General features: G+C 30.9%; 1 protein-coding gene across 1 annotated transcript; it reads left to right on the top strand.

Annotated features, from left to right (window-relative positions):
* Positions 1 to 6939: 6939 nt before the first annotated feature.
* Positions 6940 to 17713, top strand: LOC115883148. Its single transcript, XM_030901463.1, has 10 exons — positions 6940 to 7266; positions 7319 to 8180; positions 8236 to 8472; positions 8531 to 8696; positions 8996 to 9208; positions 10668 to 10843; positions 11075 to 11323; positions 12728 to 12832; positions 12906 to 13181; positions 17310 to 17713. Exons 1-10 carry the CDS (start codon positions 7192 to 7194, stop codon positions 17459 to 17461), a joined length of 2511 nt encoding a protein of 836 aa, XP_030757323.1. The 5' UTR covers positions 6940 to 7191; the 3' UTR covers positions 17462 to 17713.
* The last annotated feature ends 1943 nt before the right edge of the window (positions 17714 to 19656 follow it).

Below are 19656 nucleotides of genomic sequence, written 5' to 3'. Positions count from 1 at the left end.
TTAGTCTAGTACAAACACAGGTATAAAACTAATAAGATCAAAACTTAACCTTCACCATATTGTCAAGATTTGGCATTATAGGAAACAAGAAATTACAGTAAATTACGAAAAGAATATCAAAGTACACGATATTAAATACTGTAATGTATTTTACGACACAAACCATCTCCCTTATAAAGAGAAAAAGCTTATTTTATTCTTATCAACACTCTTCACTCTTCAAACATAATCAAAGTAGGTAAAATGTCAAAAAACCTCTATCTCCCATTGACGTGTGTATTGTTCTATAAGCCTCGAGACTCGCCATGGTAGTGTGGTAGTACTTCAATACATCAAGTATATCAAAATCACACATTGGGAGAGTTGATAGAATTGATGAATGATAATATTCCAATAATAAAGAAAATATGGCAGACAAAAATAATAAAATAGAGGTAGACCAAAAGCAAGATGAAGCGAAAAGTTTTAGATGATATTAAAAAAATTAAGAGGTATATGGTCAATAAGAACAAGAAAATTGACAGAAAGTTATGCTTAGCCACCTCTAAAGAATATCTAGAAAGAAAAGCCCACCAGAGCATATAAGTTTGCCCTCTTTCATCAGATTTAATCAGGGGTGGATGGGCCATATGGGAAAACGGGAAAATTCCCGTTGGACCGGTGAAAGATGGGCCGGTGAGTCGGCCGGTCCCGATCAGAACTCAAAAAAAATTGGATTAGCAAAATTTAAATGGTTAATCTTCTAACTAAAGTGACAGTCAGATTCTGAGAGACTCCATAACTAACTAATCAATTTGCATCAGTATAATCGTCAGTTGCTTATAAAGATAAACACCAATTTGTAAAATAACTATTGTAAGATGTCTTTCTTTGAGACATTTATAATTTTAATAAACATCTGTTGTTTGTTCAGTTTGAAAATATTCATTATACAGGGTGAATTTATAAGTGCAAATATTTTCAGAGCTGGTAAATCTTAATAAAAGAAACATATATAATATCGTCCTATTGCTGCAAAAAGTCACTAACTAACATTTTTCCGAACAACCAAATTCAATCACTAACTATGTTTTGAAGCGGAGAATCGATTGCAAAAGTAATTAACTAAGATTTCTGGCTATTTATGTTTTATTTTAATACCGAATAGTTACTAACTATAACATCTTTATGCAATACAATTCATCTTTAGACGCATTTTTCTCCGAAGTAATAAAAAGTAAGTTAGTGACTTTTGGCAGCAATGGGACGATATATTCTCTTTACCGTGTTTCAAATAAGTCCAATCGAGTGATTAAAGTTTGAAAATTAAAAAAAGATTTATTTTTAAAAAAATTTGAGTCACCTCAATTTTTCGGTATTTGCATCTCTTTTCGTGCCGTAATATTAGAGATTAAGAAACTATACCTTGGGAAAATTTGCGGTGAACAGGAAGTTCTAAAAAGTTTTCTAAAATATATAGGAAAAGTTCAAAGAAAATGCACGATTTTTAACATCTCTTACTTGTATATTAATAAATAAAATATGTTTCTTCGTTATGGTCATTTTGTTTTTGTGGATTTGGGCCGGTTGCCTGTTATTCTCGGGCCGGTTTCCACTTCCCCATCCACCCCCGGATTTAACCCTTGGGCGACGATTAAGCCTCACCAGTCAGTTCCCATCCCAGTTAAGCAGCCTCGTCTCGGGTCACCCTCGTCACCCATCGAGCGGACATCCACCGGGACCCCCTACAGGCGGACTCCCCTCATCATCTGCAATGTGTCCGATATCCCGCCCCCTGCGCCTTCGAGACGTCACGGGATACGTGCACGAAGAAGTTTCGTAGCTTCGGTGTCAGGTCGTATCCGGCCGAAGCCTCTAGCATTAGAACACCTAGCTCGTAAACCAGAGGGTCGTGACTCCCTTGGGTACCTATGCATGCTACATAGGTCATCGATGGCCGAACGTCAGGGTTAGGGGGTGGCCCGGGTCTCCTCCTCTTAGGAAAGGCTAGTTATGATGCTCTGGAGTCTATGTTACTCAGGAAAATTCGTTGGAAAAGATGCTAGAAAAAACTGAACGACATCTGTGGACGAGTAAGAGTTTTTGAAGTCTGAGCTATATTTTAATGGATCCTTTTTAGCATTGATAATTTCAGACCATCCATGTGTAACAGGCCATCCATGTGTAACTTAGGCCAATTTTTGGTTTTGATCTGTAATTAAAAAAATTTTTTAGTATCATTTACCTCAAATTATTTAGTTGCTTTTCAATGATGAATTTCATTCTCATTCCACTGTTGATTGTTGAATTTAATCAACCTAATGGCAAACTAATGGCATCTTGAAGAGGGTGGTTCAATTGAAAAAAAGTTCTTCCAAAAAATCCTTGTTCCAAAGCAGTACAATATCCCAATCAAAAACTCAATTTTAGAAGAAATTAGAAACGGAATGAAAAGAAAGTAGGTAATTAGAAAATAAATCCAAAACCATACAATTCCATGGAGGCACCAAAATTAAATAAAAAACTTGAAAGTCTAAGAAGAATAAAAGAAGAGATTTAGAAATAGGTACAATCAATACAGAAGAAAGCATAAAGAAAAATACCGTTAGCCTTGTTTGATAGCATCATATCTAAATATATAAAAAGAAAAGTGAAACTTGATATGATAGCATTTCCACAATGAAGAAAATGCAGGAGACAAATAGAGATATGATGAATTGAAAAAAATGGGAAATAAATTGGGAAAGATGGCATGAAAATGATTAAAGACATTGATATAAGTGAAACATGAATGAATGATAGCATTCTCATAATGAAGAAAATATAGGAGACAAATAGAAAGAGATATATGATGAATTAAAAAAAAATGGGAAATAAATTTAAAGACAAAAACAAATACAAATGAATAGGACAGTCGTTACAAGAGTACAAATAATAGATGACATAATTATGTCTTCTCTATTATTTGTATTTTTTTTGGCGTCTTTCTTCAAATGTCATATAATAATGGCGGTAGCTGGCTGTAATTGAGCGATTAAAAAATTATCATAAATAATTTTTTTCAAATGGAAACCCACTTTTTATTTCACTGATGAAAAGGTATTTCATTTCGTTACTTTTTAACTATACATGTTCCTATACCTAAAATAAATAATTTTTAAGTTATTTAAGATTTAGTTTTAAAGCGTATTCAAATTAAATCTAAAATAACTTAAAAACGATTTATTTTAGGTATAGGAACATGAATAGTTAAAAAGTAACGAAATGGAATACCTTTTCACCAGTGAAATAAAAAAGTGGGTTTCCAATTGAAAAAAAAATATTTTCATTTTATCTAGCTTCCTTTGACATTAAGTGTCAAACAGACAGACAAATTATTTCCCTCTGTCAGAAAACGAATTACTTGAATTTCCTATATTATAAATACTGCCTGCCTTAAGAGTTTAAAAAGTGTATTTATAAAAATATATCTCGTATTTTCGCTCGTTAGTGATACCTAATAGTTGATATTAATAATATTCCGTATGATCGAAAAAAAAAACAGCGCAAAGTTGGCTCGGAAATGATGGTGCTTTTTGAACAAAGCGTCACAATATGATGGCTACTGGTTAAAATCAAGAAAAATATACGCTTTAAAACTAAATCTTAAATAACTTAAAATGATTTATTTTAGGTATAGGAACATGTATAGTCAAAAAGTAACGAATTGAAAAGCCTTTTCACTAGTGAAATAAAAAAAATGGTTTTCCATTTGAAAAAAATGATTTATGGTAATTTTTTAATCGCTCAATTCTATGACAGCTGCGGCCATTATTATATGACATTCGAACAATTTAATTTTTGAAATAGATAGCCACATGTTTTCTCTTTGTGGCAAAGTGGCTGTGGTAATCACTAAATTTGACATTTAGCTATACACATGTTTTTAACAGGCAGTTTTTTTCGTTCAAAAATTTTAAATATTTTTTTTTTCTCAAAAACGGTCAATGTTAGATATAGAGTGTTTGATATCAAAATTTATAAAATTTTACAGAGAATTTAAGTATGTAATAAAAAATGGGGGCATCCATTTAGAATAAGAAAGTTGCTGTCAACTTCCGGTATTTCCGAAAGTGCCGCCATATTGAAAATATTTCTGATCGATAGATCTCGTTGTGAAACTATGATGTGCAAAAAATCTCTGAGCTAGATGTTGTAGTTCACTAGAAACTTCTAATGCACGCTCAGCCTGGAACACCCTGTATATGCTATAGGAATTATTTTTTTGTTTAATATTAATGTGAAATATACCTTAAAAAATATATATGGTCTGTTATTAGCCACAATTAGTCTAGTTATAATAATAGATTTATTAAAATTGTTTTTAAACAATAAAATAAACTTACTTGTAACCAGTAATGTAAAACCCTTAAAACCAATCTCATAAACTAGAATGATAGCCAAACATTAGAATTATATAAACAGTAACCTAGCTCTCTTCCTTTAGGTGGTCTTTATTTTATGCCTTGGGTGTGTATTATTATAAAAGACACTCCTAAAAAAGAAAAAATAACTAAAGTATTATATTAAAAACAATGCAAATTTGTTAAGTAGAATATGACGACGGCGTATAATATTAAACGTGAAAACGTTTTTTGTTCTTTTTTGTATCTGAAAGTATATTATGTAATCACAATGTAATTCTTGAGAATGGGGGACCCTTAAAAAATTATAGTTAAAGCAATACCTAAACAATGGCTAAAAGTCCAGAAAAAATGTAGAAAATACTTCATTGCCTTTATGAACAACACCTAAAAAATTACCTTTAGGAATAAAAAACATCTCCACCAAAAAAAATGGTCGAAAAAATAACAAGCATTATTTCTAAATACGAGGTTAATTAATAAATTCTATTGGATTTTTAAGTAACTTTAGTTTTATTGTATAATATAGACATCAAGAATGTATCTATATTTCCATACACTCGATTTTGAAAAAGAAAATTGGAGAAATATATGTTTATAATGATGATGTAATTGAAATATTTGAAAGTGAAAAAGTCTATAGAAAACAGGCAAAATAATGGCAACTTACATTTTCAGGAGTTTAAACTGGCTTTAAGGAACAGAATAAACATGAATAGTGCACAGAAAATCACTCTTTTTCTATAAAAAATTAGAAAAATTTAAGAGCGGCATAACGACTTCCTGCCAGCATCGGAAAATTTCGCCATAGTCGACGTTGTCAGATTGAATACACGTAAAACTAGTAATACATTTATTTCCAAAAAATCCTTATGGGTATTTCGCCACTGCACTGCAAGAAAATCTACAAAAATAAAATAATTATTATTTTTGTAAACACTTCTGCGTTAAACCCAGTTAAACCTAAACGGACGCTAACAAAGAAAAAAATGCTTAACGTTTCGGAAAGTTATCTCTTTCCTTCGTCGGAAGCAAAAAAATACAAAGAATAAAGAAAAAAACTATTTAAAATATTTAAATTCAACTATTCGAGAACAGTTTACTTTTTTAAAACCAGACACGTCTACAAGAAACCGTTGACGTTCTGTTAAAATCATGGGTTAAAATGTTAAAATGATTAAAATGATATTATATCAAGTTAAACTTCAAAATTAACAATTACTACCTGATAACAATTACTTAATAAGGTAAAACTTTATGGGTAAAACCAAAAAGCCCCAAACTTTCTGTATGATTATTTTTAAATTTTACGTATGTTATGTTTATTTATGTTATGTTCTTTAAAATCAAAGAAGCGATTGCCATACATTACTAACATCTACAGATGCATGAGCAATACATTTATTTTTATTAGATTGAATTAAAAAAGCCTCTGTTATTTTTCTTTTAGAGGCTATCGTTTCTTTCATTATAATTTTTCCGTTATTAAAATTTATTCTGTGCCCTCTGTGTCCCAAGAATGCTGACAAATCTTAGATTTGTGAAAATCTCCCTTTCTTAAATAATCTTGATGTTCTTTAATTCTGACATTTAAGGTCTAGACGTTTCACCAATGTAAAATTTATCGCATTCACAGGGTATTTGGCATAGATGTATTTGGTATATTACATTTTTTGTTTGTTGGTCTGTATTCATTGGTTTAGTATGTGATAAAATGGATCAGGATTTTTTTGGAGAGATGAATCTGCCACATAGGTATAGACATTTTTTATAATACATTTATTGCTGCATAAATAAAATTCTAAAAGAAAATATGTTATTTATTCTATCGAAACAAAACTTGTATTAAATGTTAATTAGATTTATACAGGGGATTTATCATGATTTTGAAAGAGTTCCATTCATTTTAGACGTTTGTTTTAGACTTACAAAAATATTGAATTAGATATTAGTTTAGTTTCAGGATTTCGCTAATATCTTGGCAACCTTGGCCTGAGTTGAAAATCCATAGTTGAAAATTTTCTCACTTTTTCCACAATGGCGCCACCTGTCTTCTTCTTCTTTTTCATGTTTCAGGTCTTAAAGGAACCGTAACCATAGAATCGAAGTATTATTCTTCTTCATTATATATTTATGGTTCAAAACATGAACAACCACAGATTACGTCGGCCTTGTGGTCGAAATGATTGCGCCGCATTCTAGTAGACGCAAGGTCGCCGGTTCGATTCCGGCCTCGGACATGGGTGTTAAATGTGTGTGTGAGTCTGTATTTGTCCAATTTTAAAACGCTAATTAAATAATAAGAAATAAGCTGGCTGAATGTCGTAATAGACAAGTGACCAAAAATAGGAAAAAAAAAACCACAGATTACATTGATTTTCTCTTCTTCTTATATAGGTCATTCGGCCAATATCGAAAAAAATGAATCAAAAGGAAATAGTAGAGGAAATAGTCTAAATTATAATCTATGGTTAACTATTAGACAAAGACAACAACAAAAATAAACAAATACAACAATATGACAACATGACATGTATGACAGTGACAGATAAGATGACATATTTTCAGAGCATATTTTGCTTATCATTTCTCCATTCAATTCTAGAAGTAAATAAAAATTTATTGATTAATATTTTATTGTTAATGCTTTGGTTGCAGAAAAATATAGTAATTTACTTAAATAGTGTCAATAAATAATTAGTTGCTTTCTGCTTTTACTAACTGGCATATCGACAACAAATACCGATTATGAATTCCAAAACAATTCCATTTTTCTAATTTTTGTATTTTGACTAAAACTTATTTGGCTATGAGTTTTGTTGTATCAGATTATTCATTAGGAAGACAGAGATGTAGACAATGGGCGTCTCTTATTACGCAGCAGGTAATGAAGTAATTTCAATGCCAGTGCATTTCTATTTATATTACTCTTTCAGTTGCGTTTAAGACATGTCGATCAAGTATATGTATACAACCTCCAGTCGGACAAAAAGTCGAGTTTTTATTTTACCCTCCATAGATCTAATACTAGTGCCTCTTTCTATACCAGTGAGAAAGTACTGGGAAGGTATCCAAAGTGGAAGGAGTTATTATTTAAAAACTTAGAAACAAACTATGCATGCATTGTTATTAAGATATGGAAAAGTAATAAAAACGAAGATGAAATAATTATTACTTGGGGTGTACATTTTTCCGGCCTGGTATATCTAGGTAGCAAGATTGCAGATTTGCATCCGAGGCATTTTAAAGAAAACACTGTGATATTTTTTATGCAGGGCGGTTTTTTTACTAGTCAGAATTATATAAAAACTGACCTGGACAAAGTTGTACCATTTTATAAGTATTTAAATCTGATAGAGAAAGATAATAATGAATTAGTTCTGTATAAACGTATAGCCATTAAAGCTCCGAAGGGTGAGGTACAAAGTACATATACTCTAGATAAATTAAGGCAGTTACAAGAACTGCAAAGACTTATTAAGAATAAAAAAATTGATGTAGAAAATGTGATAAGTAAGATAAAAGCAACAGAAAATGAGCAAATTGCTGAGTCAGGTGCATCCAGTCATAGTAATATTTCTTTTGGGCATCAGTTACTCACAATGAACTCTTTAAATAAAATGCTTCATGGTAAACCTACACGAAGTGAAAGAGAAAAAATGACTAAACTAAGTAGAGAGATTGAAGTAGCCAAATTTAGAATTAGACTTTTAACTGAGGAAAGAGATAAGAAAAAGGCTCGTGTGGAGCAACTGAAAAAGGAAGAAAGTCGTTTGTGTGATGAAAATGATGATAGAAGTATAGAGATTGAGTTTTGTTTAATAATCACTCAACTAAAATTATTTTTTTTTAGATTCTAGGCTAATGTCTTTTTACCACTCCTTAAACAGAGACATGGAAAGGTTAAAAGAATATAACTACAGTTTTCTACATCATAAAGAGCATCTAATGTATATCACGAGGCAGCTTTATTTCAGACAGAAACAGCTTTTAAAAGAGCTTCTTTTTATCTATCCTATTGAAAAAATTCCAAATGAAAATAAATATACAATGTTAGGGATATATTTGCCAAATTCAGAATTGTTAACTGGTAATTTGTTTTTTTAATGATAAATATGTAGGAAATAAATATTTTTTTTTAATTCTAGATTGCTCTGATCCAGGAGTTTCTGTAGTATTAGGCTACATCTGCCATATATTAATAATGTGTTCCATTTTCTTTCAAGTTCCTCTTAGATACCCCATGAAGCACTTGGGATCAAGATCAGTGATTTATGACCAAGTTTCATCTTTGTTACCTGATAAGGAAAGAGAGTAAGTTCTGAATTGTTTTTATATTTTTATGTACTGGGTGGCCAAATAAGAATGGACGCCGGCTGTATCTCAGAAACTACTTGCCGTATAACTTTGGGAAAAAAATCAGATCAAATCTTCAAAACTATTAAAAAAAAACATTATATATTTTTTGAAAGCAAAAAAAATGTGCCAACTAATACACTTCTAGTAGGGTGCCCTATTATAATAATTCTAGCTCTAAATTTAAAAAAGAATAAGCCTGTTAAAGGGTGAATAAAATTAAAACACTGTACTTATACATTTTTATTTTATTGAAGATTTCAGCTGTATGCTAAAGGAAAAGACAAAGCCCACTTTGGATATGCCGTGTTTTTGCTGAATAAAAATTTAAGTCAATTAAGGTGGTACTTTTATCACTGGTATACGCTAGATTTAAAGGAAACCTTAAAGCACTTGTACCATTTTTTAATAGGTTTGGAGTCTGGTGAAGTTAGATATGGTACGCCAGTTTTAGAAGATTCCTTTCAGAAGTAAGAACATTTTCTATTTACATTTTTAAATATAGGGTGACACACTGTTCTCAAAAGGTATATACAGGGTCGCAGATAGGTATGGAAACAGTCGATTATTAGGTAAAAGAATCGAAAAGCAGCTCCAATAATTTCTCTCATGTTGTCGACAATATTTGGTCGAGTTTTGTAAACACTGTCTTTAACATATCCCCATAAAAAAAACCCAGACTAGATAAAATCAAGAGCATTCTAAGCATTCATTCTATTAATTAGTGAATGCACACTGCATTCACCAACTAATAGAATCATATCAATTCTTTCTGATGTAGGATAAGTTTGCATTTCGGCAAATTTCTGAGAATTTTTTTTGTTTTAACTGACACAAAATGATAACTAGTTGTTAAAGTTGGACTAATTAGACAGTTATGTTGAAGTAACGCCAGACATATCACAGCCACCTAGATTTTATCAAATAATAAAGATCTACTCAGATCAAATTATGTAAATGAAAATATCTAGAAAAATCTTTGTTTGAGGGGTAGCCAACCTACCAATAGTATTTTGAAGAGACATGAATATCGGAATAATATACTGGATGTTCCATTTAAAATAAAAGAGTAACATGCTTTTCAAGGTGGCCAATGGTCAATATTAATTTTGTCTCACCCTGTATAACTTTTTGGATCAAGTTTTAATTTGATTTAAAGTACAACAGTTAATTTAACTACATGTTAGGCTATACCGGGTAAATTCCAATTTAGGTAGCTTTTATTGTAATTTAAAAATTGTTCTTTATTTCTAGAAAATATTCTTTATTTCTAGAAAATATTAAATATGTCAAAAATCTTACATTTTAGTCATATACTTCTCTTATAAAACTCACCTTTATTTTTCTCCCAGAATCCGAAAATCAATTAATATATCGGGTGTTCCATTACAAAAAACACAACTTTGATATGTAACCTTTTTTGGAGACACCCTGTAGAACTCTCTATATTTTTAAGTGCTCTGAATTTACCTACATATGCTCACAAAATTTCATTTCAATACAAACTGTCGTTCTCCTTGGAGCCTCCGCGGCGTATGAGAGGCGCCACCCTGTACAGTCCATAATATTCCTGTTTTTGTAGCAAAAGGCCATATCAACAAATTTTCTACAAAAACTCTTCTTTTGAAAAAAAACAGTTAGTTCTAAATTTAGTTTACATGTACATATGGAGTTTTTTTAGAATTTGCGCCACCATATCGTTCAAATACTTTAAAAATGTTAAATTTTTTTAAGAACAGTTGATCACCCTGTATGTACCGTAAGATTAATAAAAACGACGTCCAGTTGGCTTGGAAATGATGATTGATGACATTCCCCATATAGTTTTATAGTTTATAAAATAACAGCGATCTTCATTTGAAAGCCATCGTCGATGCCATTTTTTTTCAATCTATTGTATATTAATTATGCATATTTTTTATATGTTAGGTCCCACACAGCATCATCTAAAGCAGTAAACATAAAATGTCCGTCAGACAGTTCCGTAGGTACCCCAGCTGGAAACAATACTGAAAGGCCTATGGACAGCTTTGTTTCTTTGGACAAGCTGGTTAGTCTGTCGTTATCTAGTACATCAAGTTCTAATATAAATGATCCTCTCTTAGGTAAAGGTTATTAAAACATAGATGTTTGTCAGATAGTTTCTTTTACTGATTTATTTTTTTATTACAGAAGCTGAAGATGTAATCTGTAGTTGTTGCAATATAAACTTTTAGTTAATTTTAGAAAAAAAAAGAAATATATAGATGTTATATAGGGTTTATGCTTTTCTGTTTAATCTTGCATGTTCAGTGGGGCTGCAGGATATATATAATGATTTTTTTCTGGCTTTACAGACAGCATCTACCAAGAAATCAAAAAAGTCAAGCTTGTAAGTGAGAGCCCTGCAAGCAAAAGCCCTTCTAGAAGAATAAGTTTGTTTAAAAACTCTCATGCTCATTCAAGTAGGAGAAATTCTTCGAAAGGCTCAAGTGAAGTTCTTGCCCTGCCAGAAGCCTATCTCAACAAACAGATCAGTAAAGACTTATTTGATAGGTGCGCTTCTGGAAGGTACAAGTTCTCTGACAAGCAGGCCAATATTGGAAGTAAGTATTTTCCTATCCTCTATTTGATATAATGCTAGCCACATAACTTCCAGTACGTGGGTAAACTACACTTGCGCAAGTATAGGCTTGATGCATTCTCCGGTGCTGCCACCATTGGAGAATATCGTAAACAACCGGCATATACACAGATTTAAAAACTTGTATTATAATTTAATATTGAAGTTGATAAAACTTTTTAGATGAGTTTAGCTACGGTAACTAGCATAGTTTTACGAACCGATTTTGCTAGCGGAGAGCCTAGAAGCCTGTATTTTTAATATTACTCAATTAGAGAAATTTATGAAAAAAATCATCAAAATGATAACTAGATTAATAAAAACGGCGTCCAGTTGGCTAGAAAATGATGATCGATGACATTCCCCATATAGTTTTATAGTTGTATTAAATACAGCATATATATTATATATACATTATATCATACACCGAGATTTCAAATTCATAATAAAAAAGTTGAAAATAATCTTTACATTGCTGACCTGGTTGATATTTATTTGAATCTTTCAATTGACTCGATTTTCCATATTCAATGTTAATTAGCGCTAATCAATATTAGAGAACAACGTCATACGGTCGAGTCGGCCGCTCCTGGCACGTATACGTAGACGTAGAAAGAATCTTTTACGTGTATAAAAAATAGAAAATATAAGAAATGCGCATGCGTACGTAAACGTTTACGTGTTTGTAGACCGATTCGACCGTATGCCGTTGTTCTCTATTATTGCGATGAATATAATCAGATTAAATAATTTTAAAAAAGCAGACTCGGACTTGAAATTATTTTAAATAATAATTAAATAGTTTTGTTGTTCTTAAGGTACCAAAAACAAAAAAAAGTATAAAGTGTGGCATATCATTGTACTTAGGAGACCAAGGTCTTTCAAAAACTGAATAAAAAATGCAGGTCCGTATTTAAAAAAAATAAGTTGGCTTCTGTATCTCACAAATTATCGGCTAATTTGAAAATCTAAAAATACTTAATAAAGTGGCTATGAGAATGTGCAATTACTTTTTTAATTTTCTAAAAAGTAACGACAGGAAAATATAAAATTGATTTTCAAAAAAATCCGTTTTTTCAAAAAATCCCAGCAATCCTTGAAATATTTAAAACTTTTTTGATGGCTTCTTGGTGAACATCCCAAGGCGCAACTTTGTCCCAATTTAACTATCTTCGTATCTATTACGGATACCGAGATACCAATGCTCGTACCTCGAATTTGTAGCACCCTGTATATTACGAGTATAATAAAACAGATATAATAACAGAAAACAGAGTGATATAATCGATAAAAGAGCACACATTTTGATTGAGTAGATTAAATTCAACGATAACAAATTTCACATCATTTTATATTTTCTATAAATTGATATCATTTTATATTCCAGATGCTGAAAACTATTTCAATAGAATAAAGGTCAGATCTGGAATAGAGGAGCATCAGGCAAACACTGACATCACTAATTCTGAAGCTAGTGATGTAATTGAAGAAGGTAATTATTGAAACTAAAAATGAAATTCTCGTTTTTTTTGCGAGCTTCAATGCCAATAAAAATTATTTTCCAGGCACTGATCCACTGGATCCTTCCACAAATCTGGATTCCATAATAACAAAGTCCATAACGATCAGGCCAGAATCTGCCTGCAGTCAGAACATCAAGTTTTCTCTGCAAAATAAGCGTATAAGTAGATCGGCGGGATCGTACGTAGATGACGAGGTCAACAGTTTTTTAAGCGATCCGCTAATAAACGTCAGCTGTGATAAAGCCATCGGTAATGGTAGCGCACCCATAAATACGATTTCTGTTGAACAACAGAATTTGTTAGAAGAATGGCTTTCAAGTAAGTTCAAAATAGTCTTGGAGTCTATTACGCTGTACTTTCGGGTCGCTCTCGGGGGTGGGGTGGGGTAAAGCGGATGTGCGGCCGAAGGAAATACATATTATATTTCAGAAATCTGCCTAAGGCTTAGCCCGAACCTGTTATGTTAAGCCACATTCAAAATTCCAAACGCACGTGCTTTGATTAAGGCTTAATTAAGGTTTGCAGAGCTTCAGCATTTGCTATAAAATAGCGAGCAATTTGTTACAAAACCATATAAATTATATATCACTGTAACAACAAAACTTCAATCTATTTTTGTATTGTAACGGAATTTTAAATGATGTCTTTATTTTAGAGAAAATTTAGTCCAAATATAAGGAATATTTTGTTGATGTGGGTTAGGTTCACCATCAAAATTTTAAAAATAAAGTTGTCTAAAAATGTGATATAATATGGATATAGTATAATCCTTTATCGTTAATTTCCTTCTTCATTTGTGTAAAAATACCTAGTTTTACATAAAACGTTAAATGCCGAACGCTTATTTTGCTACTTTTTCGGACTAGTTGGATTCTTAAGATCCAGCTGTAGGATTCCTACGCTCATCATATTTTTAATCAAAGTCTAATTTTTACGTATATTTATGAATAGGGGAATACACTTTTAACAGGGTGCCAATCAAAAAGTTGCCCCAACTATGTTTAATTAATAATAATAATAAATGATTTTGGAGATGACATTACGTTCGTAAAATGTTTTAATCATTTATATGGCAAATTAAACCTATTTTTATTCTATGCATGATGTTGTAAGGGTGCCTATCAAAAAGTTGCCGCAAATACGGGTTGCCACGGTTTAAAGTCGTTCCTAATACTTTATACGGGCCCGGCAACAGTGCGTCGGGCATCTGTAGCTGCTATAATAAAAAACTTAGCAATTTTGTATAAGTGCCAACCTAAAGTATGTTAAAAAATGTCTATACCTATGTGGCGGATTCATCTATCCAAAAAAATCTTTATGGGTTTTTCGCCACTGCACTGCAAGAAAAATCTACAAAATAAAATAGTTATTTTTTGTAAACACTTCTGCGTTAAACCTAAACGGACGCTGCTTGTCAGAAGTTGTGTTTACAGTAATAAAAATTTGCCTAACAAAAAAAATGCTTAACGTTTCGGAAAGTTTTCTCTTACCGTCGTCGGAAGCAAAAAATATAAAGAATCGAGAAAAAACTATTTAAAATATTTAAATTGAACTATTCGAGAACACTTTACTTTTTAAAACAGATACGTCTACAAGAAATCGTTGACGTTCTGTTAAAATGACATTATATTAAGTTAAACTTCAAAATTAACAATTACTACCTGATAATTACTTAATAAGGTAAAACCAAAAAGCCCAAACTTTCTGTATGATTATTTTTAAATTTCACGTATGTTATGTATTTATTTCACGTATGTTATTATTTTTAAATTTCATGTATGTTATAAATAAACCTAACATACGTGAAATTTTAAAAATAATCATACAGAAAGTTTGGGCTTTTTGGTTTTACCTTATTAAGTAATTATTTATTTATTAGTTTGGGCTTTTTGGTTGTCCCACAAGGCGGCCGTGACGCGCGAGCTAGCGAGAGGAAAACTGGTAGCGGCAGTGTTGCCACAGCTACCCCTTTGTAAAATTATTCATCCCCGCTATCTTGTGATAATCTACCCCGATGAAAAATAAGCTTATGGCAACATTGGGTAATGATCTGTGCTATACGCAGCTAAGAAAATTACTATAATAAACTTGATCTGATACTGTACCAACATCTGTTCTGTTATGCTCCGCCCACTACATGCGTAATATCTTATCTTTCCGTTATTGTATCATGGCCACTGCTACCCGGCCGGGTGAGAGAATTATTGTTTTTTAATAAAAATTGAAAAACAAATTATAAAGCTAAAATAATATACGGTTTTATATTAGCTCTATTTTTTTTGAAGTTTATAAAAAGCATTCATAAAAAAATATACAGGGTGGGACCACTTAAGATGGATACAAGCCAATATCTTGGTTGTTTGTTGAGCGATCTTTTTCATTTTTGGCAGGAGGCTATATGGCTATAAGTCGTACATTTTGCCCAGCGTAAGAAATACGGTACCTCATAGACGTACTAATGGGGTTTGATATTTTTCGAGTCAAGAGTAAACTACCCTTAGGACAGTATTGATTTCAAATCTTATATTGAATTCTCCTTACCCAAGATACTTAAGTTATAATTTTTATAAATATTGAGACAGGGTGTGTTATTAAAATGAGACATTTTTATTTTATTATTATTTTTTTAAGTACTTAGGACGCCACTGGATAAACAACTGGTTTATTATCAATATCCAATTATCAATTAATAATTGATTCCAGTTTTCAGATAGCTTCCATAATATTTAAGATACAATACAAAAAAACTAAATATTTTCTTTAAAAACTGTTTACTTTAAAAAATTGTTTTTTAAGTTTGCTAATACAAATGAATAAAATGAGTTACAAAATAATTTAAGAACCCAGTTTTCAATGGAATCTGAAATATGATTTTTATTCGTTTTATTGAGGAATATTTTAGAAAAGCGAAATAGTTATTTAAAACAATCACTATTAATTTTGAAAAATATGCTCTAAACAAAGATTTATAAAACAATAACGAACTAAAAGTCAACATCTTGGATCATCTTCGACCAAACTTAAATGGATTATTAATTGATAATTGGATATAATTGGTTATTCATAATAAACCAGTTGTTTATCCAGTGGCGTCGTAAGTACTTAAAAAAATAATAATAAAAATAAAAATGTCTTATTTTAATGTACACACTCTGTATCAATATTTATAATTTTTTTTTGTTTTTACTCTTGGCTTTAGGTCGTTGGGGTTGCAAAGATGTTTCTAGATTTTGTTCATTATTTTTTTATTTTATGACGACGTTTCGACAGTATATGTCTTTTTCAAGCCTCTTGAACGTAGATTCTTACAGAGTTAAAATTTGTTAACACTGGACAACACAATAACACATATTAACTATTGTTTTAATTGTTTTTGGACATTACACTTTACTATAGAGCACGTACGTATTTCCTTGCAGATCGCTCTGTATAAAACACATTTATCATTTCAATACCCGATGTCTACTTTTAAACAATAATTGAAACAATAGTTAATATGTATTATTGTGTTGTCGAGTGTTAACAAATTTCACTCTGTAAGAATCTACGTTCAAGAGGCTTGAAAAAGACATATACTGTCGAAACGTCGTCATAAAATAAAAAAATAATGAACAAAATCTAGAAACATCTTTGCAACCCCAACGACCTAAAGCCAAGACTGAAAACAAAAAATATATAGTATACAGGTCAAAGAAACGAAAAAAAAAAATATATATATATATATATAAAAATTAGAACTTAAGTATCTTAGGTAAGGAGGATTCACTATAATTTATCAGATTTGAAATAAATACTGTCCTAAGGGTAGTTTACTCTTGACTCGAAAAATAACAAACCCTATTAAAGCGTACATCTATGAGGTATCGCATTTCTTACCCTGGGCAAAATGTACGTCTTATAGCCATACAGTCTCCTGTCAAAAATGAAAAAGAACGCCCAACAAACAATCAAGATATTGGCTTGTATCCATCTTAACTGGGACACCCTGTATATCCTTCAGATCCTTCAGTTTAATAGCTGTTAGTAAGAAGTTTCACTTCAAATATGCGCACATAGTGCATACACAATTTTTTTAAAATGAAACACCCTCTATATTCCTTTGTTAGATGGAAAATTAAAAAATTAACATTTTTTATATTTAAAGTATTTTAAAATTGTTAACGGTTTCGCAGATATTCGCGTTTTTATTACATATGGCTCTTTCGACTATAAAATACTAGACTGACATTGACACAAGATAGAGCTTTTGAAATACTTTAGATATAAAAAAATGTTCACCTTTTAATTTTCCATCTAACAAAGGAATAATATTGCAATTTGAGTCAGTAACATATTTCTGAAGACTCCTATCTCATATTCTAATATTTAAACTTTCTATCAAGTATTTATTTTATTTTTTTATTAATTAAACTTTCTTATCATTTCCTTATTTGCTATTATTTTTAGATGAAAGCAATCTACTTCAAGTAAGCAGCGAGATATCAGGCGGCGCACTACGTGCCTCGCTCCAAGATCTATCGTCCCCTCTGACAGCCAGAACTGACAGATTGATGTCCGCAAATCAGTCGTTTAACTTGGTCAAACACAGAAACGAGTAAAATATTATTAGCGTCCTTTAAATTAAGTAGGCTGGGTTTACCAAAAATCCAGATATGAAACTCTCTGGAAGTAAGATATTTATTTATACAGATTTTTGGTTTATTATTATTCAAGGTTTTTAAAAGTTTTGTGTATTATTATAAACGTTCTTTCTTATAAGTTATATGGAATATGAATATTCGGAAACTTTTAAAACTTTGCTTTATCCTCCGTAAATGTAACATTTGTACATAAAGAATATTTATTTTTTTGTTATGTTTATTTTGTTTATACAGGGTGTTTTCTATGTTGTCTTAAAAAGTTTAGGGTGTGATTCCTTCATATAAACATGGTGTCTAAAATACTTCCTTTTTGATCTACAGGGTATTTAAATTAAAAAAAAAGTTGAATTTGTCACAATATGTCGGAAATTACTTCAGATATTTTCTTTCGGTATTTGGCTTTTATAGTATAAAGGCAGTTTTTTCCATTAACTCAATGATTAAAAACCACAAGGACGCGTAAGGTCCATATAAGGGCTAGAGCAGAATTTGTGCTGTTAGACACCATCAATTTGGAGCCTACGGATGAGTCAATAGCGACAATTTTAGCGATTTTTAATAGTTTGTTGTGTGTAGTGGACTTTCTATAAACTTTATTACAATGGTGATGTGTTCAACTTTGACAAAGAATTTGATAATTATTTTTCTGGTATTATACAGGGTGGCGCGTGGCGCATCTCATTCGCCTCGGTTGATTATACGAAAAACGGAAAGATGTAAAAATATTTTTTTTATGAGTAGGTATATGTAGAGAGGCAATGTGCATAATTTAAAATTATTTTCAAATGTACAGGGTGTGTCAGAACTAAGATCTATATCAAAGTTATATTTTTTCTTATGGAACACCCGGTATTTTATTTCAATCTTCTAGATGTAAATATGCATGCTATAATAAAAAAAAATGTCAACACCCTGTACATTACTTTTCAGAGTTAATTCTTTTGCTGATTATGACGCCAGAGAAATAAACTTTACTAAAAAAAAATATTGCTTCCTTTAATGTATACAGGGGTATCAAAAATTGCTGGTCAATTTTAAATATTTATTTTACATAAAAACTTCGTTATTTCAAATACAACACTATATGTATTTTTTAAAATAAGTCGAGGCAGATTTAAATGAGCAAACTATATTAGGGATTTCTATATTCGGCTCAGCTCAGATTTTTAATAAAAGCGATTTTCAATAAAATGACAATCAAGATGGCAGGTGTCGCCATGGCAATTTGCTAGTGACAGTTAGTAGCTATTTTCAAAATCGACATTAGTTTATGGACTTTATATTTAAATTTATAACAGTTTACTTTTATTTAATTTACCTACAATAGTTTAATAAATAAATATTAATTATTTTGTCAAGAAAAATAAAGAACTAGTTCTTTGATTTATATTACGACGCTTGTATATTGGATTTTCTATAAAAGAATCAATTAGTGAAAATTCATTTTCTTCACTTCCAACGACAGCCTGATAGGTTTTTCATATACCACACTATCAGCTCTGCGAAATAGGAAAAGTAGTTTTTCAAAGGAATGCTTGTCAAGAAAATTCCTATTTGGATATCCTTGAGCATATACCCTTTAGGCCAACAAGCAATTGCCCTCATAAAATAAAATCACTAGTAACATATCCATTCCTTCCGCCAGCAGATACTGCTTCATTTTTCTTGATAAAATAATAAATCCTTACTTATAATAACCTTTACTGTAGGTAAATTAAATAAAACTAACTTGTTATAAATTTAAATAAAGTCCATAAACTAATGTCCTTCTTGAAAATAGCTACTAAGTGTCACTAGAAAATTGCCATGGGCACACCAGCCATCTTGATTATAATTTTATTAAAAAATCACTTTTTATTTAAAATCTAAGCCAGATAGGTATAGGGAACCCTAATATAGTTAGAAAGAGCATTTCAATTTGCTTTGACTTATTTAAAAAAATACATAGTGTTGCATTTGAAATAACGAAGTGTTTTTGTAAAATAAATATTGAAAATAGACCAGCACTTTTTGATACACCTGTATAGACTTAAGGGAACAATCAAATTTTTTAGTAAAGTTTATTTCTCTGGCTTGAAAGTCAGCACAAGAGTTAATTCTAAAAAGTAATGTAAAGGTGTTGACAAATTTTTTATTATAGCATGCATATTTCA

The sequence above is a fragment of the Sitophilus oryzae genome, unplaced genomic scaffold, assembly GCF_002938485.1.
Source record: "Sitophilus oryzae breed Bouriz unplaced genomic scaffold, Soryzae_2.0 scaffold_1818_pilon_pilon, whole genome shotgun sequence".
NCBI classification, from domain to species: Eukaryota; Metazoa; Arthropoda; class Insecta; order Coleoptera; family Curculionidae; genus Sitophilus; species Sitophilus oryzae.
This window is presented reverse-complemented; position numbering and strand designations above follow the sequence as displayed.